The sequence below is a fragment of the Terrapene carolina genome, unplaced genomic scaffold (genome assembly GCF_002925995.2).
Source record: "Terrapene carolina triunguis isolate 2854851 unplaced genomic scaffold, T_m_triunguis-2.0 Scaffold130, whole genome shotgun sequence".
NCBI classification, from domain to species: Eukaryota; Metazoa; Chordata; order Testudines; family Emydidae; genus Terrapene; species Terrapene triunguis.
Window position 1 is genome coordinate 22,352,361 of NW_020664481.1, and position 25,033 is coordinate 22,377,393.

The 25,033-nt window shown below is 46.1% G+C and overlaps 1 protein-coding gene across 7 annotated transcripts in view; it reads right to left on the minus strand.

The window, feature by feature from the left end:
* The window catches only part of GNAO1 (G protein subunit alpha o1), a 305,692-nt gene that overhangs the window by 29,399 nt on the left and 251,260 nt on the right, over positions 1-25,033 (minus strand). For 6 of the 7 annotated variants that reach the window (XM_024202255.3, XM_024202258.3, XM_026652810.2 and 3 more), the window contains 2 exons: positions 21,512-21,665; positions 15,968-16,155 (listed from right to left, as the gene is read on the minus strand). The exons of the other annotated variant lie outside the window; for it this stretch is intronic. In XM_024202255.3, coding sequence (XP_024058023.1) covers positions 15,968-16,155; positions 21,512-21,665 — 342 coding nt within the window. Of the gene's footprint in view, positions 1-15,967; positions 16,156-21,511; positions 21,666-25,033 lie in introns of those variants that run through there. 7 annotated transcript variants of the gene reach the window in all.

The window sequence follows — 25,033 nt, forward strand, 5'->3', positions numbered from 1 at the left end:
CTCCTCCTCCCATTTCCATGAGGTGGAGTGGCTTTGAAATGCATTCACCCTTCCGCATTGCCACGTCCCCTTGGATCTCTCACAATGTCATGCTGCCTAGTTTGGCTGTGGGACCTACAGAGCTAAGCCCCCATGACAGGCCATCCCGTACACCACCTCTCGGGTAGTCACATGAAGTCAGTAGCTCCTCTAGCTCACTCCTTAAGGCCATGGAGTTGCACTGTCTATTCTTGTGCCTGTTTCTGACATCTCTCCTGGCAGGGAAGAGTGTGACATGCCCTCCCCCTACAGTCCTCTGACTCGTCCCCTAAGTGGGAGCTGCCCATCCTCCCCCTGAATCTCAAGGACATCAGATGGGTTTTGAGGTTCCTGTCTTTGGAGGATTAACATGCAATGCAAAGGGTAAACGCCCTCTTACTGCAGAGCTCACATTGTTTGCACTGAGCCAGCTTCCCCCGCAATCAACCCTCCTGTCAGCTCAAACTCCAGATTCTTCCCAAACCCTTCTACCCCAGAATGCAGGGTGCTGGCTGAGATGTTTCTTTCCCACTTTGATCACCAAAACATCAGCAGTCAGAGCTGAGAGACAGTAGCGCTTCAGGGCAGGTACTGTGATGTCCTTCTGTTGCTGCTGGAATGGGTCAGTAGTTCTCTGACCTGCCTTCAGCTATTTCCCTCAGCACGACTGGGTTTTCTTTTGAGCCCTCCCTGGGGGATATCGGAGAGAAACACACAAGGCCACCTTCTGACAAGGAGCGCCACTCGGCCTCCAAACCTGCACCCCTAGCATGTCTGATGGACATGTGCAAAGGCAGGTCGTGGGCCTGCAAAATGGAGGTCTCACTATTAGAGGCCACGTTTGAGGATGTATCCCAGTGCTGGAGTTGGAGAAGTGACACAGCTGTGTCCCTACAACATACTCAGGTCCATTAGTGGCCATGTGTCTTTGGAGGTACGCTACAGCGCCAGGTCCGTTCTTGTGGATCTTTCTGTTCAGAGGATCGTTTCATTGCTCATGGAACTGGAAGTAACACCATTGGCTTGTTGTGCCACCTTATATCCAGAGTCAGGACTTGAACCCAGCTCTCCCAACTCCCTATCCACTGGACCACGTCTTCCAGTGATGGTACTACCAGTCAGGATGCCATGGCTAAGGCTGTAAAATCTTTATTATTCCATTTTGAAACCCTGTTCCTAGTTGTTCTGAGGCACCCCAGACACTCTCTCTGTTTTGGGGATAATATAATACCTGGGATAAACAAAGTGCTAGGTAACCCCACACTTACAAGTAATTTTTGGGTCAGGAAAATCTGATCTATTTATTGATCTATTTCCACAAGCCACTTGGATGGAGCTAGGGTGATATTTCATAATGCTGCCTTGCCTGGGCCTCTAAAGCTGACTCAGCCTGCGACCCCACGCTGAGAGGCGTGGCCAGCACATTGTGTATATCTGGGACTGCATCCAGATCCTAGAGAAGAAAGAGCTGGCTGTGACGCGTACAGTAGCCATGATGGCAGAGGCAGCAAGGTGGTCAGTTCAGTGGGGAGGAATTCACAGTCCTCGTGGTGTTGCTACACATCATTCCATTGTAGTTGGTGGGAGGGAGAAATGATCCACAGGAAAAGACAAGGAATTAACTTCTCCACTGCAGCCTCACAAGCCAGGTAGGCACCTCCCATACCAGAGACGTGAGATCACAGTGAGCGCAACCGAACGCCCCCGCAGAACAGACTCTGGAGTGTGGAGGAGTGCCCTGGCAGAGGAGCGGTTAAATACCATATATCCTAGTTCAACAGGGCTCTAATTGTAATGAGGCCACTATAAGGTAGAGAATAACAAAAAGGCTTACTTCCGCTGTGAACTATGTATTCCTGATTTAGTGGAACAGTGGACCCCCCTCTGGGTAAAAATAAAACCAAACCAAGAGGGAGGATCATAGACCCTCCTAAGCAAGTATGGTCTTCTACCACTCTCGAGACCGCTGGCTGTGCCAGTCGCTCACTGTTCTCTAGGGACTGTTGCTTTCGGACTGGATCCTATCAGTGACTATCTGGGCTCTGGTCAGATTCAGACTCCTGGTTCTCCTACGTCAATATGTTTCTCTGTGGGTCTCCCCTATGACAGAACAGGGTGTGAAGGTTTTGTTTTCTGTGGCTTGTCCCAACAACCCAAAGGCCAAACATGCATCTCAATCCATATTTAAGCAGTGGAAAGAGGCAGCTTCCATTAGTGCTTAGTACAAAGAAAGGAGCAGGCTGATATGCTCTGTGGTGGCCGGTACATCTGAACAGCTGCTGTCTCCACTACTGCTGGTGTCCATGCAAAGTCTGAGCTACAGCAAGGTACAAAGGGGAAATCTATCTTGAATGCCCACAAGGACAGAACGCCTGGACCAGAAGGGGGAAAAGCTGGCTGGCTATTCTAGGATACTGTGTTCTTGAAGGCAGTTGCAAACCAATATCATCCAATGTAGGATTGCAACAGAATCCTTCACTGTGTCCCTGTCCTGAGGTACTGCTGCAGGGAGACAGAAGGAGCCTGGGTAGAGATGAACACATTTAACGTCTGCTGCGACAGATCCAGTCTAGAGCTGTGTTACATTTCACTGTTATGAATCATATGCTACTTGCTCATCTGGGACAGATCCCTTGCCATGTCATTCACTGCCTTTGAGATTTGCACAATCCCACTAGTAATTTGAAATCCAAGTTATAGTAGCTCTAGTATTGGGCACCAGACAGCCCCTTTAATCTAGAACTGGTCCTAGTGAAAAGACTTCAGTTTCCTTCTTCTAGTTCAGTAATGTGGAGCTGGCTAAGTTTGTGAAGAACCTGTTTGGGCTGTGACAAAAAATATCACTGCCCAGGAAGCGGCCATGAATAGCTTTGCCTGAATTGGCTGCAGTTTGCACACGTTCACCATACTTTTCAGTGCGAGTGAAAGGTCCCTCTAGTGAGTTCTTGGGCTGCTGGCTTGAACACAGAATTGTCTAGTTTCAGAATCATATTCACAGCGTAATATCTTATGTGGGTCACGGGCCTGCATCTGCCAACATCCATGCTATCCTATAATGGCCGCAGCTCAGAAACCATGACTTACAATAGGACAGTATTCCCCTCTGATAGTTCCTGATGGAAAATGAAATGGGGGCATAAGCATGGCCAGCTCTTTTTTTTTAAACTGGACCTGTTTGTATTTCCCTTCTTCAGCTATGGTGGGCCTCTCGGGAACCCTGCCACGTGGGTGTGGTGTGGTTGCTGCGGAGGTGGTGCACAAGTAAAATGGGCTTGAGTGTGTGACCAGCCTGGGAGGCCTGATTCTTGCCTAAGGGCCTGATCCTGAGAGGTGCTGAGCAACCACTAGTCCATGGGCACCAGACCTCTCAGTATCAACTCTTTAACAAGCATGTTCTATTTATTCCCCCCGCAAACATGTCTTGAATTCTTGGTCACACTCCTCAAGATTCACCTGCCTGGCACTGATGAAATTGTGGTCCCAGGTATTGCACTCTTTTTACCCCATCAACCTCATTAATAACCAGTCCTGCTTCCTTTGAAGTCAATGGCAAAACTCTCATTGACTTCAACGGGGGCAGGATCAGCCCCTTAGTGTGCATCTGTGAGCCACAATATCTTTGGCATGAATCACAGGATATTGCTGCTTGTATGGTTTGTTCAACAAAGGCCCTTGGTTACTGTCTGTGGAATTCTCATGATTTCTGGCTAGTACTCAAATTTAGCTCTTCTGAGGTGGCATCCTACAGTCTTCCCAGGGGCAGAACTGGTCAGAGAACTGCGCTTGAACTGACTACATCGCTGGGTTCAGTAATGTTGGCAAGCCTTTGTTAAAGGTGAAGGTTGACATGCTCACCTTGTGATGCAAGAGTGTGTGTGCGTGTGCGTGAGAGCGACCGAGAGAGAATCAATTCTGTGATTCACCTAGATGCTGAGATGCAGGGCAGTTTATACTATCAACAAGAATTGTGGATGGGATCGGTCATCAAAAGACAAGTGGCAGATGCAGTGGGAAAACTGTGGGGTCAAGAATCAATACCTGATGACGGATCCTACACACCAGCCTCCTGCCTTCACCACCCCACATAAGACGTGGATCATAGTGCACCACATCAGAACCTCATACAGATGCTGCAGTTACCTACTACACAATTGGAAAATGAAAGGCAGCCTGATATAACGAAAGGCAGCTTTCATGGAGAAGCCATTCAAACCATGGAAAATCTAGTGAACCGCTGCCCTCTCAGATCCTTCTCTGGAGGGACAACCTGGATTCATTCCATGTCATTGGAAGCCATAGAGTGGAGGACAAATTTGAAAGATGAAAGAAGATGAATGGGTAGGATTTTCAAATGCCCTCAGTGCTGGCCTCTCTCTGCTCCCATTGAAGTCAATTAGAGTCTTACCCAACAGAAATAGAATGAACACTCTACGTATCTCATTCTAAGCAAAATATCCTTTCAGTTTGGCTGATGATTGTATCAACTGGCTGAGAACCAATTACAATAATACGTTCTTTCACAGGGCGCAGCCTTTATACACAGCAACTATTCACCGATTAGAGTTGGCTGTGGATTATTTAGTTATAAATTTAAAAAGCCGCGTATAGTTTAAGAGAAAATACCATGTAGACTCCCATCGTTAATAACTAACTCTATGGCTAAATTAACCCTCTACGACTGATTGGTAGTTACTCATGTACTCGCTAAGACCTGCTCTTGCTCCCATTGAAGTCAGGGCAAACTGATTCTCCTCCCATTTACAGTGATATAAATCAGCAATAAGTCTGTCACGAGTCTCACAGGCAGACTTGGAGCAGCTAGCAGCATTCCATCTGCACCATCAGTGCCAAATCCTGAGCATAAAGTGGTGTGACTTTGGGCTGGTCCACACTAACCCCCCACTTCAAACTAAGATACGCAACTTCAGCTACGTGAATAACGTAGCTGAAGTCGAAGTATCTTAGTTTGAACTTACCGCGGGTCCACACGCGGCAGGCAGGCTCCCCCGTCGACTGCGCCTACTCCTCTCGCGGAGCAGGAGTACCAGCGTCGACGGCGAGCACTTCCAGGATTGATTTATCGCGTCTAGACAAGACGCGATAAATCGATCCCAGAAGATCGATTGCTTACCGCCGGACCCGGAGGTAAGTATAGACGTACCCTTTGTGTTAATGTCCTAATCTTGCAGAGATCTGGCCTTTCTTCTATCACTCAGTATATTCAAAAGCGGCGTTGCATGCTCTTTGGCCATGGTGGCAGGTGTTTTTGTCCATCCTGACAACATCATGCTCTCAAACTGTCTATCAATGCACAAACGGTTGCATTCCCTGACCCTACCTGGCGCCACCCATGGGGCTGCCCCAGAGGTTCTTGGATTCACAGAATTGCGCCAGATCTGGGAACTTCACTACACAATGCCTGGTGCAATGCCATCATTCATGGTCACTCTGGCTGGTGCAATCGTCCTTTGTAGAGTACGTGTGTTGATGAAGATGTCTGTTGAAACCATTTCAAACATCAATAGTTAAACTAATGCAAAATTAGGGGAAGTAAAAGAGGAGTTTTGCCACAGACTGCAATGGCAACAGGAAGAGAGGGCTTACATGTCACTTCCTTGTAACTTTGCAGGAAAGTGTAACTACTATGTAATTACAGGTTTAATTAAGTAAAGTGTGTGTATTAGCCAAGAAGTTGTTCTACTTAGGCTCTGTAATACAGAATGTAATTTTCAGGTTAAATCCCATAATAATAGTAATTTTGAAGACAACAACCAAATAATTACTCCCTTAGAACTTAGCTTGTAATTACGCAGCACGTGGACAGTACGTAATTATTGAGTTATTACATGGGTATTTGTGTCCTGTAAAACAAAACTGTAACGACTGACCATACAGCACAACCCTCCACTTCATCCCTATACTGGCCACTCTCCACTGTCATGGAACAGCTATGTAATATGACTTGGGCAAAATTCAGCTGTCGTATAAGTGGACACAGCTCCACTGAAGTCAGAGGCACTATAAGGCTTAATTTGGCTCTGTGTACAAATGCTGCTGGGGATGCTGGGTAGCCTGTGAGGTGAGTCCCAGACAAACAAATGGGAAAGCCTACATGCAAAAGAAGGCAGCCTACTGTTGGGATGTCCTGTCTCTTTAAATGTTTGAGCACTGCTCAGTGCAAAGCCTCACTTTCGTGTTAGATTCAGTTTTGCTGGAAAATAAATGAAGGGAGCACAGCAGACAGCTGTGTTTCTATCTGCTCCCTTTGTGTCCACATCTCTCTCCTTCTCTGCTAGCTCTAAATATAGCTATGGCATGAGCTGGTCCAAAGAGGGATGGGACAAAACGAGGCAAAGGAAGATTTAGAAGTTTGCCCAATATTCAAACAGAGAGACCCGTTTGCTGGTGGACCAGTTTCTCCAAGGGAGGTGGTGGAAGATTGACCAGCTGATTGGACAAAGCTCTAGAGCAGAAATTGTAGGGAACAATCCTGCGTTGGCAGGTGGAAGGATTAGATTACCCAACAGATCTTTTACCTTTCTTTGATTCTGGACTAGGCTCCTCAGGCTGTACTGAGGTGTGACTTCTGCCTGTTAAAATGTTTATTAATATCTAGTATGTACATTTCCAGTGCCGTTTTATTACTACTCCTACTATCCGAGGCCCCAACTGTGCCATCTTTACCCATGGTGAGTAGTACCTTACTACATGAGTAGTCCCACTGAAATCAATGGGATTGTGTGCGTAATAAGTTACTACGCATTGTGAGTAAGGGTGCCACAAGTAGCAAGTAAGTAAGTATTTGTGTGTCTACATTCAAATCCTCGCTCGAACATAGTGTTCTTTTGTATATAATGAAACCACGATGGCTTTAATCCAAGTACATAGACCGTTGCATTTTTACGGAAACATATAATAGAATCATAGTAGTGTAGGACTGGAAGGAACCTCAATAGGTCGTCTAGTCCCCTGCACTCAAGGCAGAACTACGTAATAACTATGTGCTACAAAGCCATGACAGTTAACTCCACACGCAGCTGTATATAGAACGTGGGCATAAATCAGCATCGCTCTATTGATTTCAGTGGATCGATGCTGACTCACCCCAGAGGAGGAATTGAACCCTGTACTGAAGGCATGGCAAGGCAAGGGCCTCAGATAGTTTTTTGCTGATGCTGACAGCCCATTCCAAGATTGCTAATGCGACTCCTGCCGTGTGGCATCTTCACAGGGGTTAGTGATATGGTGCTGGGGACTTGAGTCATTCAAAACATACAGAGCTTTCAAAATACACTAGCAGAATAAAAAAACATCTGTGGCCATTTTCCATACTAGCATCCAAGAGCAGGGAGGTATACATTTAGCTGATTTTCACTAGTTATTAGATGTCATGGCATCCCTCTCCGCCCCCCAACATAATTTTGTTGTGATGTCAAGTACCAATGTAAAATACATGCTACACTGTGTGTGTGTGTGTGTGTGTGTGTGTGTGATAAATAAAAATAACTTTGGGGACTGTAAGGGATTTGAAGGCAGAAGGCTGCAGCCATAGTGCAAGGACTGCCTTATTGTGTGACAAGAGAGTTTTGGTAAGGGTGGGGACTGTATCTCACTATTTTAGTTATACATAGTTCCTGCAATTTTAACTGTTGCGTAAGAAAAAGAGTAAGCATTGGGCAAAAGGTTGGCTGCTCAAGGCAAACGCCCCAGAAAAGAATTGGGGGGAATGACCGAGTCTATTGATGAATAATGCCCTGGGACAGATTTTGGAGGCAAAGCCTATATAAGACCATCAAGTAGAAATCATAATAGTATTTAGTCCTTTCATCTTCCAAGTGCTATGCAAACATTGATTAGTGAAGCCTCACAACTATGCAGATAAGGCAGATAAGGATTAGAGCCAATTTAAATTGGAGAGGCTGAGGCAGGCAGGTTCAGTGATTAGCCCAGAGACACAGGAGGAGCTGTGGGAACAGAACGCAGAGCTCCCATTCCTGAGCTCAACCTACATGGACTCTACCATGTCTGTGTTTAAATGCATTATTATGACACTTAGGAAGCTATCGTGTTTATAATAGTTTAGTCCAAGTTAATTTAAATCCAACGATTTACTTCACCCTGATGTATTTTACACTGGAAACCCCATATAGTATCAGCAATTCTATAAAAAGGGAAGAAAAGTCTAAGAAAACATGCCTGGCTAAAAAGGATCTGATATCCAGTCAACATAGAAACCATGAAAGATGCTTCCTGGCTGGCCCTCTGAGGTGGTTTTGAAGGGGATCAGATGCCCAAAGGAGACTGACTCCCTTTAAGGCACTGTGTATTAAATTAATTCTCCCTTCACTTGCTGTCTTCCCCATCAGATCCATCTTTGTTATGCACAGCTGTGGGAAGTATCCAGCTTGGGGGTAATTTTCACAGTGCATTTGTGCATGCTTAATAGTGAACCTCCTTTGGGTACAAATGATCTGATTGGTGAGTGCAAAATGAGATTTGATACACCCAGTGATGAGCTGCCAAAAAATTAACTACTGCCCCCCTCCTCCCCACCCCACGAGGGAGTCGTCCCCCCCCCCCCCCCCTCCGGGCCCCCTGCCCCATCCACCCCCCCATGTTCCTTGACGCCCCCCCCCCAGGACCTCTGCCCCATCCACTCCCCTTCCCTGTCCCCTGACTGCCCCCTGCCGCCCCAGCCAACCCCTCCTCTCATTCCTGATGGGACCCCTGCCCCATCCAACCACCCCTTCTCTCTGTCCCGACTGCCCCTGGAACCCCTGCCCCTGACTGCCCCCCACCGCCCCATCCAACCCCTGCTCCTTCCTGACTGCCCCCCCGGGACCCTTGCCCCCATTCAATCCCCTTGTTCCCTGCCCTCTGACCGCCCCGACCCCTATCCACCCCCCCCGAACTCCCCTGCCCTCTTCCAACACCCCCTCCCTGCCCCCTTACCGCGCTGGAGGCCGGACCGGGGCTGGGCCGAAGCCGCTCAGCCGGGGCCTGGCCGAGCGCCCCGGCTCTGGCTGAGCGACTTCGGCCCAGGCCGGGGCCGGAGCCGCTCGGCTGGAGCCGGGCCCGGGCCCGGGCCGAAGTCTCTCCGCCGGGGCAGGACTGGGCTGGGCCGCGCCTCCCTGGAGCCCTCCTCGCGCCCTCCCACCCCAGTTTACTTTGCGAAGCCGCCGCTTGTTTCTGAACCCTCCCAGGCTTCCTGCGCGAACATCTGATTCGCGGGAAGCAGGGGAGGGGGAGGAGAAGGGGGTCAGAGCGTTCAGGGGAGGAGCCGAGGAAGCAGAGATGAGCTGGGGCTTTACCAGTTGTTAAATTTAAAAGCCCTTTTAGAACCAGTTGTCCCGCGCGGGACAACCAGTTCTAAAAGGGCTTCTAAATTTAAATTCCTGCGAACTGGTGCAAACCGGCTCCAGCTCACCATTGGATACACCTGCACGTGACTAATTAGGTCTCCAGCCATACAAGTATGCAAATTTTCATATTGTGTATGCATTCATCCATGTGTGTATGCAAAGCAGAAATGCATAGGTACAAATATGGGAGAGACTGAAATGGGACCACATTGGGTCAATTGTTTCTTGAGGTAGGCTGTTGGGTGGTGTATTTTTTTTTTCTCCCCCAATTTGCTCTGGTTTTAAATCTCTTTTAAAAATCCTTTTGAATATAGTGTTCATTACAGACTCCTGTATTAACCAGGGCGAAATCCGGCAGGCTTTATTGACAACTTTCTCAAGCAAAATCTCCCATGAAGTTCATTGGAAATTTTGCCTGAATGAATTCTGAGTCAGGATTCAGCCCCTGGAGATCAATCCATGCTGATTACATGACACACACATCATTTGCTACACTGTAAAAAAAAAACTACAGGAGAGATTAGTCTGATCCAGAACACTGTATGTGAAAATCCCTGAATCTTTGAAGAGGTTTGGATCTGGATCTAATTCCAGATAAGAATTCCATGGCCTGACACTCCATTGCCCTGCATGTCACAATGTCATTTACAGCAGCGCAAAATGCTATCTGTCAGATTGGCCACAACTGACACTCACACCGCACAGGTGTAATTGACTACATAAGGTGCAGGGCAGTGGAGAATTAGGCCCTATGCCTCAGAGCCATCTTGAATAAGAACACAGATTCATTACTGTACTTATTAAACAGGATAATCCTGTACCCCAGCCATGAAAAATAAAAAGGCCCCAAATTGTATGTACTACTGAGCAGCTGATTCTGTTAAACTTCAATAAAGGCTAAAGCGTTTTTTACCAGCTGTAATGAGCTAAAGTCTTTGGTGTTCTATGCTATGTATGTTTGGCATTTCACTTTGTGCTAAATAGTTTTATCTATAGGCATGTGTGTGTATGCCCCAGTAGCTATCTATACATTTTTAGGTAAATGGATGTTATTTCATAGCTCTGTTCTTTAAATTATATGCATCTCCTTCACATTGGTCATCAGCACAAGTGCGTAGCGCTATGTACTGAATGTCATATTCAGATTTTTGGCCCAGATTTTAGAAATCAGTACAAATTAATTTGTCCAAGGGCAAATCCCTGCCATCCTCATCTGCCAAATCACCTCTGAAAACCAGAGAGCTGTGGTGGTCTTTTTGGACCAGGCAGGCTTATTTCCTGGCAGTACTTTCCTCAAGAATTGAAATGAGAGAGGGTGGTTGAATTTATCCACGGGGGGGAGGGGAGCATTGGAAAATGACTAAATTGGCAACACTGCATGTAATTAGTTGACCACTGAGAGGGGATGGAGGAGTTGGGGGCGGGTGTAGGAAAATTCCTGCTTCCTGGCCCCCAAAAGCCTTCCACTGGAAAAGGGGCCCCTAGATTCCCATTGTATGTCATCTTGAACAGGAAGGCAAGGAATTGAGCTCATTAGTTAGCTTTCATTTTATCTGTAGCTGCTGCCAAAATTTAATTTTCCCTTGTACAACCTCACTGAAATCAGTGGCGTACCGCCAAGAAGCCAGCATGGCCCATTTGTTTTGGTGGTCTTAACGGGGTCCCTTCTGGCTCTAAACTCTATGAAGCTTCCCTGTAGTTGATCACATTGCCCACTATGGCCCTGCCCCTGCACCCACTTGCTTAACTCTACTGCCCTGAGTAGTTCCATGGATTTCACAGGGATACGTTAGGCCCCGATCCTGCAAAGACTTACACAAGGATCTACCCCATGATTCCTCCAACTGAGGGTCAAAGGTTGGCACAGGAATACTAAACGCCCTGGCTGAGTCTTCATGAAGACTGTCCCCTGGGGAGCTATTCTGAGTTCCAGGCTGAACGTTGCTATTACAGAGTGGGGAGAAAGAAGGCTATTCCTCTTCGGCAGTGATGAGCCAGGACAACCCTACAGGACAATGGAACCGCTCCCGCTGCTATTGCAGATACCTGCCCTGCAGCCAGTGAGGCTTGACTATAAAATGACCGATATTATTTAATAATTTAGCACGATTTGATTATCATTTATACAGCTTTATACTAGTGTAAGCTCTGATGTAATGGTATAGGGTAACTGCTATCCTGCTTTTATAAGAAGGTGATGCCCTGGTACCTTAATGCAGCCGGAGGACACTATCAGGATCAACTATTGGTGCGGTTTTAGTCACACAGATATCTTATGCGCACTTTTTTGTTCACCTGGAAGATCTAAATCTTTCCAGATTGTGAATCTTCTCTGGACCGCCCAGTATCTCTCTTCCCCTAATCCCCGCCTTCCTGCCATCTCAACCAGATCCGTCTCCTTTCTCCCGATCTTACGTTTCTGTTCCCAACGCCAGCTCCTTCCTCCCCGACCATCCCCTCCTGCCACACTTGTTTCTTTCACTGACTCCTACATCCTGAACCCAAACAGTACCCTACTTGCTCTGTTGTGCAGGTCAGTCAGGTCTGGCATTATCTTTTCTGGGTTTGGGGACACAAGCTGTATGAAAATCCAGGTCTTATCGGTGTTGGAGCTACTCCAGAGTGCCCCAGGGAAATCTCAGGCCGCACGAGATAAGAGTACAGCATTCGTGCCAGGACCCACAGAAAGAATGCTAGACCTCCCAAGACTCTTCGCATTCATATGTGTCTCCCTGCTGTGGCATTTATATAGCGCTAAACATGGTAGTGTGTAGCTGTAACCATACTATATTATGACTGTCTCCGAAGGCAGGGCGTGCTTGGGTCCGGTAGTGAGCCCGGCGTTTAGAGCTTGTGAAGTAGTACAGGTTTGATCTGGTTCTTGCTATTTAAGGAAAGAGTTTGGCCCTTTGTAGTTAGTATAAATCAGGGTTTCTCAAACTGGGGTCGTCGCTTGTGCAGGGAAAGCCCCTGGCGGGCCGGGCGGGTTTGTTTACCTGCCCCGTCCACAGGTCCAGCCGATCGCGGCTCCCACTGGCTGCGGTTCGCTGCTCCAATGGGAGCTGCTGGAAGCGGCGGCCAGTAAGTCCCTTGGCCCGCGCCGCTTCCAGCGGCCCCCATTGGCCCGGAGCAGCGAACCGCGGCCAGTGGGAGCCGCGATCGGCCGGACCTGCGGAAGGGGCAGGTAAGCAAACCAGCCCGGCCCGCCAGGGGCTTTCCCTACACAAGCAGCGACCCCAGTTTGAGAAACACTGGTATAAATGGAGAGGAAAAAGAACATTTAAAAAAACGTGAAAAATATTTCGATAGTATCCTGTTCAGCCGATCATCAGCTCTCTCTGTATGAAGACCAGTGTGATCGCGCTAGACCGTAACCCAGTCCAGAGACTTGCGGGACGGGTCACATAGATGAGGCTCATGGGCAGGCCTATGGGTACACATGTAAAATATAGTAAAGAGTTAAGGGTCAGCATGGTCCTCCCTGCTCGCTCCCGTGAGCCCATGTGCCTGGCCTAAGAGCAGTGGGACCCAGCAGGTGCCCTCCTCACAGAGCCACCACTAGGGCCTCCAGAAGGCCTTCTGGGGCAGAGCTTGAAACCTTCCCCTCCAGAGGCCTCAAGCCACGGCCATCACCTCAGCTGTACAACATCAGCAGACCCCCCGCACTATAGCACCCCGGCAACTCCAACAAGCTGTTGACATATCACCCCCCTCATCTGCTTTCCCCTCTGTGGCCCCAGTCTTTGTTCTCCTGATCATCACCAGTGCCCCTCCCTTCCCCTCTACTCCTGCAAGCCCGTCTTCTCCACACCCTTCACCCTTGCCCCCTGCCTCTCCTTCTCTCCATCCTCCCCTGCTCTCACATTCCCTTCCTGCTCCATCACGCTGATCGCATCAGCTCCCTACCCCCATTTCCCTAAGACAATTGCATTAGTGTATCAACGACCCATAGCATCATCTACATGGTTAAAACATGACACTGAAAAGAGATCTTTAAAAATGGCTGCATGCACCTGTGCACATCCATGTATAGAGGTGTGTGACATGAGCCCCACACAGAATCCCAGAGCTGAACACTACCGATCTGTGGGACAATTTGGATCCATATCCAAACGTTGTGGTTGGCCGCTATCTCTACCATGGACCAAATTCAATCCTGGGATCTGAACACCCCCGCAGCCGAAATTACCTCCTTTGGCCATCACCAATTTCAGTCCTGACAGCTACCAGCAGTTACAGCATTCTAGTATCACATCAGTCTTTGTTGTCCCACTCCATGGGGTGTGACTATTTGACCCCTCACCTCTTAAACTGAAAGAGCCAATCAAAGTGAGGTGTCCACTAGCCAACTGGGAAAAGCAATAAAGAATGCTTTTCTGAGGAACTGCTAGGTACCCCACAAGCAGCTGCAAATTATTTTTCTAATTCAAGGCCCATCATTAAGGAAAATTGAAAGATGTTCCACAAAAATCTAGTATTGCTTTTCCTGGGGACATTGGTAAGCAACAGCACAAGTGAACTGCATGTTTCTGGTATTGCTGAAGAAGCTAAGTATTTAGGACCCTAATTTCAAAGGCATTTAGGCACCTAAAGATGCAGCTAGGTGCTTAGTGTGATTTTCAAAAGCATGTACGTGCCTAACTCCCAATGAAGTGGGATGAAAATCCCTCTAGAAGTCTATCAGCATCTTTAAAAATCTGGCCCTAAGTTACTTTTGAAAATGGGACATAGGCCCCTAAGTCACTTAGGTGCTTTTGAAAATTTTGCCGTAAATCTCCACCACAGCTATAGGTGAATGTTTGCTGTTAAATACAAAGGGAATGTTTGCGGGCGTGTGAACATAAGCAGGTAAACTCTGACTTTCTGAACACTTAATAGCTACATTTGTGTTCGCCAAAGCTGGTATCTGGTCCTGAGTTCAAAATCCTCTAGAAATCTGAAATTTGCTTTTGTGAAACTTTCTGAAGATTCTGGGTGACCCCCGAGACCTTTGTAAAATATGGGTTCTCCTGCATTGTGCACACACACACACACACGCTCAACGCACAAAGCAGGCTGATTTCCCCCCCTCCCCCCACGCACACACACACGTACTCATGCCTAGCCTTAGAAAACCTGGTGTCCCAAAAGAGACTGAATTATGGCATCCCCCCATCCCCCTATGGGGCCAGAGATGGGACACTTACTTCTGGTTGTGGGCCACAGTCTCTGGTCTGCTCTGTACACTTTGTACTGCTCATGTAGGGCAAAGTGGACGGATTTCATTTAGAAATGTCCCTTTGAGAAGGGAAACTTCCTGCTAATGCAAACCTGGCACAGATGGGTCCCTTGCCAGCCACCTTCCCCTGCACCCGCACAGGAGAGGGGAGAGGGCATGGTGGGGGATGCCTTCTCCATGCTAATCTTCTGCTGGCCTAAACCCCCTCAGGGCCCTTAGGCCAATGGCATAAGTTGGGGCCAGGCTGGCACTGCATCAGGAAGTCTTAACTAGCTCCTAGAGAACCCTGCATTTAACAGAGCTCGGATGCAGGCGGAAATTGATCCCAATGTCTCTTGCGCCTTGATCACCTCTGAGGGACCTTTAAAGTGCCCCTTGATGCCTGCCAGTCCGACACTCACACTCTCTCTCTCTCTCTCCCTTCTGAGGAATGACTCCATCCACATCCGTACTCCTTTAGCTATACTAGGAAATGTACACTACTCAAAACCTTTGTGCAGGACAATTCTTGACACTAATGTCTCATTCCATGAGTGTTGTTAACATGAATGCCCAGAAACTGCCCACTTACAGTACAGTAGCTCTGTACTATCAAGCAAAGAGAACAAGGTTAGACTTAGCGTAACAAATGGGTTATTGAAAACATGCTAGAGAAATATTTTCAACATTAATTTTGAAAGCGTGAGGTAAAACTGTTATTGGCAACGAAGGCCTTTAGACAATGCTTAGTAGCTTCTGTTACTGTGTCTTTCTTAGTAAAAGACACCAGCAAATCTCAGTCGGTCTGTTTTAACCGTTCAAACTTTTGCCCTTCCCCGTCTCAGCAAAATTTCAGAACTCCGCCTAACCTGATCTTTTCAGCTTTGGGATAGAAATTGGAGCCAGAATGTGCCTCCAAAGTCAATACTGTGCATCTGGAGCTTCCAAAAAGAATGAAAGAAAAAAAGAAAAATAATGAGAATTAAAAATATCCCTCAAGTTTACAAAGAAACTGCTACTTTGATGCCAAATATTTTTAAGGCTTGGAAAAATTGACTTTTCTTTTTTAAAATGAGCCTTTTTTGGTAGTTGAAATACATTTTTAGTGGCTCTATTAGTCCGCACTACAGTATCATGAACACTGGCTGCCAATCCTAAAACTGAATCATGGAAAGAGACATAGAGGGGATTAAAAAAAGGGTGGGGGGGGAGGGGAGGGAGAGACACCGGGGGAAAGCAGGATTTTCTGCAAAGGTTCTGAGGGGCTGGAGGGGGGGATTTATGTAATTTCTTCTTCATCTTCATCTTTTGGAGAAAAAAAATGGAGCAACCCTTCCACCTGAATGGGAGAGCGTTTCCTGGAGAGCGTGGGGAGAGCAGCGAGAGGGGTTTAGTAGAGTCCGCATCCACGCAGGTTGTTGGCGATGATGACATCCGTAACAGCATCAAAGACAAACTGGATGTTGTTGGTGTCAGTGGCACAGGTGATGTGCGTGTAGATCTCCTTGTTGGGGGACTTGTTCTTGCTCTCGTACTGAGATTGGATGTAGGACACGGCCTCGGTGAAAGAGTTAGAGCCTATGAGAGAAGCCAAGAAGAAAGGAAAGCACGCTTTAAAACAGTCCCAAACATCGGGCCCGAATCTGCTTCAATTGAAGGCAATGGGAATTTAGTAGCATTGTATCATTGTTCTAACATGGCTAGTTCTTTCTGGGTACCCTAAGCAACAATCTATGGGTCTGACCCTCCTCTCACTTGCAAGAGTGAAGATAACAGGGTTACACTGATGTAAAAGTAGCACGGGAGCAGATGCTTTCCTGACTGTGACACCATTCCACTGTGTGATCCCAATGACATTTTCTTTCTGGATTACTGGTACCTTGTACGATCGTGCATGATAGTAAAATGGACAGGATAGTGGGCGACATAGAGGTTGAGGGCAATGAGCATTGAAGTCATTTTAAAGAGGGAAGCAGAAGGAATTCTGTATAATCTTGCCAAAGAGCAGTGATTGTCCAGAAAAGTGGACGCGATTCGAGCTGGCCAGTGTTTTCCAAATTTTGATTTTTTTGACAACATTTTTAATCAACGTTTCCAATTTCAAAGCCAGGATGAATTGTTTGCAAAAATGTTCATGAAAAATTCAGCCCATTTTTTTTTTACCTTCTCTATAGCTGGTCAAAAGAATTCAACATTTCTGTGGAAAAAATGTCATTCACGTTTAAAATGTCAATGAAAAAGTGGATGAATTTTCACCCCCAAATTTCCCATTTTTCAATCAGTTCCAGAAATTGTTCATCATCACTACAGTGACATCTGCTTGCGGAAACAGAGCTTAGATTGTGTCAAATAAATCACAAGGGTTTACACCTCTTCCCTAGCCAAATGTCTGTGACAAAAGCCTATTATTTGCTTCTACAGATTTTGTTTTAAATAGAAGCAGGAGTGTGCAGAAAATAATAAACGTTATTTTTTCATTCTTTTGCTGGCCAGATTCTATGTTAGATAATTACATTCTTTGGATGTACATTTCCACTTGGACGTGAACTTGGATACAATAGTCTTGATTACTTGTCCTGAACTGGTGTGCCGCAGTATACTGCGGCTGTGTATCGTCAAACAGCAATTTCACTAACTCCCAGAGGTAACTGCATTTCATTGCTGGGCAGGGGTGGAGAGGAATAATTCCACTCTTTCGAGTCAGTGAAGCACTCAGGATTCCTTCTGGATTGAAGGTGCTTTATAATGTGAACTATTATTACATGTTGTCAGAGAAGGGCCTGCACATGGCTGAGTTTTGCTTGAGCAGGGGTTAAAGCTCTGATTCAATAAAGCACTTAAACAAGTTAATGAATTCAATGGAACTTAAGCATGTGCTTAAAGTTGAGCATGTGCTTATGTATAATGCTGGGCAGAGACAGACTGCTGAATCGGGGCCTCTGTAAGGCTTGCAGGACTGACCATAGGTTTTGTTTTGTTTGTGCCAATAAAAATATGTGCATTTTTTTACAAAAAGAAAACTTGTCAGTAGGATGCAGAAGGAAGTAGCCACTGGACTCCCACTGAGGGCAATAGGGGATAAAGTACTGTGACTCATGATCAAATGTGCCCATGTCACCCTGTCACGGCTTTACCAAGGATTGTGGATTAGTTGAAAGCATGGGTAAATTAAAGAGAAAGAAACTGACAGTGCCTTAGAATACAACGGCCCCTTTGTGGACGCATTCTTCTAATAGTTCTGTGCCAGTCAGCAGAACTAATGCACATTTGGATCTTCATTGTAATAAAAGCATTTTGTGTAACCAACTCTTGATCTTAAAACCCCCTTGTTTGATTTCTACGCTCCTCAATGAATTATGTAGCAGCAGAGCCCCCTTCCGTTTGAACATTGCTTTTTCACCATGCCACAAGGCCAACTTGCAGGTGTTTCTTTGGTGGGTTGTTTTCTGTGGCATTTGCGAGATGAATGTTTGAGGACACGAATAAGCTTCTCTCATCCACATCTTCACTTTGGCCCTAAAGTCCCAGTTCAGCAAAGCACTGAAGCCTGAGCTTAACTTCAAGCATGTGCTTAAATCCTAAAACATGTGCTTAAAGTGAAGCACATATTAGGTGCATTGCTGAATTGGGTCCTGAGCAAGGCGCCTACCTTCTAGCGAGATGTTAACATGGTCACGTAGAACCAATGTCCTGACTCCTATGCCATTCCTCTCCTGGCTGCTGGCACAGGGGCTGCGGATGGCAAAAAGGAGTGTGGCTGAGGTTCCCTTACCTCCTGGCAGTTCCCAGCTGCCAGAAAAGTGCCTCAAGGCTGAGAGTGATTGGTGCAATTTAGAACAGTCTTGAGGGTCCTCTAAGTTCTGAGAGGGACTGGCATGGTTCCCAGCCAGGCCCAGACTTGGGATGCTACAAGAAGGCTTACAGCCACATTTGTTTTCCTCCTTCTTAGTTGGTGGAGGCCTGAGCAGCCACAGACAATCTAGCCATTAGTATCTGTCATAACTATAAAGGGAAGGGTAACAGCCCTCCTGTGTACAATACTATAAAATCCCTCCTGGCCAGAGACTCCAAAATCCTTTTACCTGTAAAGGGTTAAGAAGCTCAGGTAACCTGGCTGACACCTGACCCAAAGGACCAATAAGGGGACAAGATACTTTCAAATCTTGGTGGGGGGAAGGCTTTTGTTTGTGCTCTTTGTTTTGGGGGTTGTTCGCTCTTGGGACTGAGAAGGACCCGACATCAATCCATGCTCTCCAAATCTTTCTGAACAAGTCTCTCATATTTCAAACTTGTAAGTAAACAGCCAGGCAAGGCGTGTTAGTTTTATCTTTGTTTTCTCAACTTGTAAATGTACCTTTTGCTAGGGTGTTTACCTCTGTTTGTTGTAACTTTGAACCTAAGGCTAGAGGGGGTTCCTCTGGGCTCTTTAAGTTTGATTACCCTGTAAAGTTATTTTCCATCCTGATTTTACAGAGATGATTTTTACCTTTTTCTTTAATTTTTACCTTTTTCTTTAATTAAAAGCCTTCTTTTTAAGAACCTGATTGATTTTTCCTTGTTCTAAGATCCAAGGGGATTGATCTGGACTCACCAGGAATTGGTGGGGGGAAAGGGAAGAGGGGGGGAATGATTAATTCCTCCTTGTTTTAAGATCCAAGGGGTTTTGGATCAGTGTTCACCAGGGAGTTGGTGGAAGAGTCTCTCAAAGCTACCCAGGAAAGGGAGTTAGCCCATTGGGAGTGGTGGCAGCTGACCAGATCTAAGCTGGGAGTTAAGCTTAGAAGTTTTCATGCAGGCCCCCACATCTGTACCCTAAAGTTCAGAGTGGGGAAGGAGCCTTGACAGTATCTAATTCGTTCCTGTATTGCGATTCCTTTAGCATGAAAGACTCTCTATCAAACTAAGTTCTATTCTGTTCTAATTTCCCTACTATCGGCATCGCCATGTAATTAGAAATAGCTATAAGAATTCCTTAAGAGGGGGGCATTTCTGTGGCAACGTAAGTCATTCTACAATATGCCTAAACATTCATAATCACCTTAGAAGTTCATTCAAAATTGCCCCGCTGGACTTTGAGCTTTGTTGGCTGAAATGTTTAGTTAGCGAGATAACTAGCTTTATCTACTGGCTGGATTCTTTCCTGTATCTCACAACCCCCATCCCCAAATAAATATCTGATTCTTCTCTGAGAGTAAGCTGCAGAATTTCTCTTGAATCACAAAGGGAGCAGTTCAGCTCAATATTAATGTACCGTTTGGCACAGCGAAGGAATGAGAGATTCTCTCTGCCCATTCATGGTGGGAATCAAGTGCTCAGCTCTGTTTTGTAATTTGTTGGCGTGCCCCAGAATTGTGATGCTCTTGGTACACTCGGGTTCGCAACCACGCTGACTGACAAAGAGATCTGCCTTTCTGTCTGTCAGCTTGATTCAGCCGGATGTCTCCAGCAACACTCAATAATTCATTACTGTAAAAGTTGATTTTTATGCCGGCTTGGAATTTTAATGAAGGTTTGTGGAAGACAGTGAGATACGGAGTGGAGCAGCAGAGCGCAACTACCGACTTTGCAGGAGGAAGCGTTGCCAATCATCAGATGGTCAGACGAGAGGCAGTCAGGCAAAAGAGGCGCTTCCTGCATGCTGTTCTGTTGCAGCACTTCAGTGCTGATCTCCAGGATAAGCTAATGTCCATCTTCATTTAATATTAAGCACATCTGCATCAAAGGGCTTAGTATCAGCAGGACAACTGCCCCGACTGACGCTGGGGACCTCCAGAGCTCCAGTGACAATCTGCTACGGGCTGAGCTAAAGAGCTCCAGCTCTGTGACTGGTGGCTGTAACAACACATATCCTCTGAGGACTGGGTTAGAGAGGGACCTGTAACACACTCACCAGTGGGCTACTGCAGCAGCAACCTGGAGGCAGTGTGGCCTAGTGGATAGAGCACTGAACGAGCACTGATTCTGCTACTGGTCTGCTGAATGACCTTGGGCAGTCACTTCAGCGCTCTGTGCCTCGGTTTCCCTATCTGTTAATTGGGGACAATTATACTGACCTCCTTTGCAAAATGCTTTGAGATTTGTAGATTTTAAGGCAAGAAGGGCCCATTAGATCACCTAGTCTGAACTCCTGCATAACACACAATCTCCTGATGAAAAGCACTACATAAGAGCCAGGTACTGGTATTCTAATTATTAATGCCTGGCATATGAAAACGGAGTTGGCTGTCTGAATCAGGGGAAACAGAGTGGCCTTGTGCTATGGACTCATTGGCTTCATTTGTCAATGGCATGGCATGTGTCTTCTATACTGTGTGTCCATCAAGCTGTAATTACTTTTTTATTTGTTGGTTAATAAGCCAGTTGAGTCTTTTCTGGGGAATCACAGTGCTCACGAGAGGTGTCATATTCCCAAGTGGTTATACAACCACTTATTCACAAACAGCACAGGTTCTCCAAACCTCTGCCAAATTGCCCAACCAATGAGCCTCAAGAGGCGGGAGCTTCTAAAGGCGGGAGCCGAGTACCATCTCCATGCTCATTCAGGCCGTGACCTTCCCTCTGAAACTGCCAACAACAGGTCAGCTAGTGGCAATTGTGGTTATTTTAGTGATAGTGATGACTTGTCCCCTAGGGACTTGGCTTAAACCAATCAACACATTTTACATGGGCCACTCACTGAACAGCTGTCAGACAGTGGAAGCTGCTGGGAGCTGATTCTGCAGCCTTTATTCAAAGAAAACGTCCACTTGAAGTCAACGGGAGTTTTGCCTAAGGGTTGCAGGATTGGCACCTTTATCATCATTGCCTGAGATGTACCTTAAAAACCAACAACTTCGATTTGAAAAGCTGCATATCCCATTACCCTGAGCCACCTGTCTCTTTGCTGGGCATTGGTGTGCACATGGTTTAAAAAGGAACCCTAGTTTCTCATTACCTGTGTACTCCGGAAAGCAGATAGTCAATGGAGATTTCTTAATTTTCTTCTCAAATATGTCCTTCTTGTTTAGAAAGAGGATGATGGATGTGTCTGTGAACCATTTGTTGTTACAGATGCTGTCAAACAGCTTCAATGATTCATGCATGCGGTTCTGCAATATAAAGGAGAGAGCATATCAGGCTAAAGACGGTGACCGCATGGTGTTCAACATGTAGGGAAATCTAAAATATCTAAATTGAGGAGGAAAAAAAATAAAAACTACAGTATATGTAATAAATTTATGTATACATACAGGTGAACATATACATACACAGATGCAATCCCTATGATATTTGACATACAGTTAGTAACAAGGGCATTTCATTACATAGAGCTGTTTATTTTGCATAGTGTATAGTTTACAGGATTTCAGCTCATATAAATGATCATGCACCATGCATGTAGGGGGAAGCTACTTCTGCCCTTTGGTGAGATCTATGTGTAGGTGCAGGTCATGCAGATTTTCTAAAATGTTCCTGTTAAAATTTTTCACTTCATAGTTGTGTGTGTATGGCACACAGTTGGTTGGATACATTAACCAAGGACTGGTGAGATCCTTGAATTAATCCAGAGTTGGAAGCAGACAGCAAGGTGACATCTTCTCGTTATTGATCTTGCCGTGACCTTTGCCTTGTTTTGTTATTTTGTTTAGTGGGTTTGCTTTTTTTTTTTTTTTTTTTTTAGTGGGGGCTTCTTTGGAAGATGGCTCAACAAAAAGTGTCTAGCAAAGAAATTTTTTTAAAAGAAAATAAGAAAAAAGGGGGGAAAAAACCCTATAACAGAAGGTACCTAAGAACAACCAAACTACAAGTCAGCAGATTAACCCGTTGATGTTAGCTCATGCCTCACGGAAGAACATTAGCTTGTTTGCCAATAAAGGAACCACGCGTTCAAATACACACACAGGGGGAAGGCAGCTTTTTAGTTATAGGTCATGCAACGACAAAAAGATACAGAAACAGATAAAACAAACGAAATTAAATGTATTGGTTAGGAAGTTGCAAAGTCCGCCACGTGGTCTATGGTGGTGGAAGGAGCTCACGGCAAAGTCAACCAGTAGTGTCATGTTCCCCTGCTGCTTTCAACTCTTAACTCATTTTTCTCGGTTCAAGAGAAGCTTCATACCTGCCAAATTTGGTGGGTCTCTCAAAATCTCATTTTTTGGCCTTTGTTTGGTTAGATAAGGTCAGACGGCCGAGGAAAAGTTGTGAAGGTTCTGAGGCTTGGTGCTGTTTGGAGCGAGAGGCCGAAGCCGGAATGCGCACGCCGGTTGCGCGGCCACCTCCCAACCGGGAACGGGATAGCAGAGAGAGCAGGCATAATGAGGACGAAGCACACCCAAAGAGTCATGGGATTATCAAAGGCAAATCAGGTTACAGACCAGACCACTTGCTTGGTTTTTGTCATTGGGAGCACCTCAGAGAATGCACCCCCGGTCCACCAACACTCATACAAGACTAGCAACTGGTACAACGAACACAGGGAATAGGCTAGATACAAAAGTGGTACATAATCTCATCTGTTAAATTGTTTCGGTGGTTGGTGTGGCACAGCCCATCTGCATGTAGCCACACAGAATGACTTGTATAGCACATGTACAGTGGGCCCTATTCAGCAGCCACTGCTTGTCTACATCTCCTGCTGAGGCTCATGCATAAGTGGCTGCACCGTTGACCCCAGTGTTTTATTTATTAGCACTTTCCTTTTTATCGCTGCACATCCTTTAATGATCACTGAACATTTTATTTAGATACAGATGATTCCGTGGACAAGGGCAATATTTGAACCTGTGATCAGATATAGCATCAAATGAAGTACTAGAACTGCAACGTTACTGTTTTACTGATACCACATATCTTTGATTAGAAGCTGTGGCTTCTATTAAATTGGTTCGCTTTCCCCTCCAGCTTGTATCGTAATGACGTGGGTGAAGAGGTGGCTACACACTTAATCATTAATTTATTTATTGAACTCCATTGTTTTTCCTGGATCCTTGAAGATGCTAGTAAGATGGCATCTTGCAATTTAATGGTGCACGCTGCAAGAAAACAGTCAACACCCTTTTGACCACCTGTAAATGAGTTGGTAGGTTTGCTTGCATATAATTCAACATAGCACAGAAGGTCAGAACTACCCCATTTTCTTAGCTGGCTGAACCCTCATTTGTTTCCTTTTTCTTTTTAAAACCTCACCGGAGAGTACTGCACTGTGCAGGTGCTCAGACCTCTCTTTTTACTGTGGGGTATGTAAGACACAGAGCACGGTTTCCCTTTGCCAGAGGTGGAATCAAAATCATAAAGCTGTAGAAATCTGAAAAGACTTTCTTCAGATGACCCTTGGCTTTCTAAGGGCTTGTCTATACTTACGCGCTGGTTCGGCGGCAGGCAATCGAACTTCTGGGTTCGATTTATTGCGTCTTGTCTGGATGCGATAAATCGAACCCAGAAGTGCTCGCCGTCGACTCCGGTAATCCTGCTCGGCGCGAGGAGTACGCGGAGTCGACGGGGGAGCCTGCCTGCCGCGTCTGGACCGCAGTAAGTTCAAACTAAGGTACGTCGACTTCAGCTACGTTATTCACGTATTCAAATTGGGGGGTTAGTGTAGACCAGGCCTCAGACCCTTTGTGAGGGGGAAAGAAGAGGACGGAAGGTGGAAAGGGGCAGGAGCACAAATACACACAGGCCTGGTCTACACTAACCCCCCCAATTCGAATTAAGGTACGCAACTTCAGCTACGTGAATAACGTAGCTGAAGTCGACGTACCTTAGTTTGAACTTACCGCGGTCCAGACGTGGCAGGCAGGCTCCCCCGTCGACTCCGTGTACTCCTCGCGCCGAGCAGGATTACCGGAGTCGATGGCGAGCACTTCTGGGTTCGATTTATCGCGTCCAGACAAGACGTGATAAATCGAACCCAGAAGTTCGATTGCCTGCCGCCGAACCAGCGCGTAAGTATAGACAAGCCCACAGTCACTTTTAACCAAATGTTGCAGAACATTATTTGTGCCATTCTCTACTATTCTTAACTGTTAAAACAAGATGCATACACAGCAAGATGTAAACACGGCTTCTGGGACTGAATGAAGAACAATCAGAGACCAGACATTTCGGACTGTCATAATACTTACCCTTCTGTTCATCGTCTCATAATTAAAGACCAATCAGAACAGGTTAAAACAGGGGCATTTATACAGTACTGCAGTCAAAGCACATCAGGTAATATATGGTGAACACAGAAATCTTGGTTTCTAAACAGAGCAGAGGCCTTCTCATCAGGTGGACTTTTTCGCTAGTGCTGTCATATCCCACTGTAGCCAGAGTGTTCAAAAATCCCATGATGATTTTTTCCCTTTAAATTTACATCAAAATGTGCAGGGAAATGCCACGCTTTCCTTGAGTAAGTAATTGATGTCATTGAGTCTTCACCATTACGTACATACAGCAGAAACAATTAAATGGCAAACCCCAGTAGAACACAGTA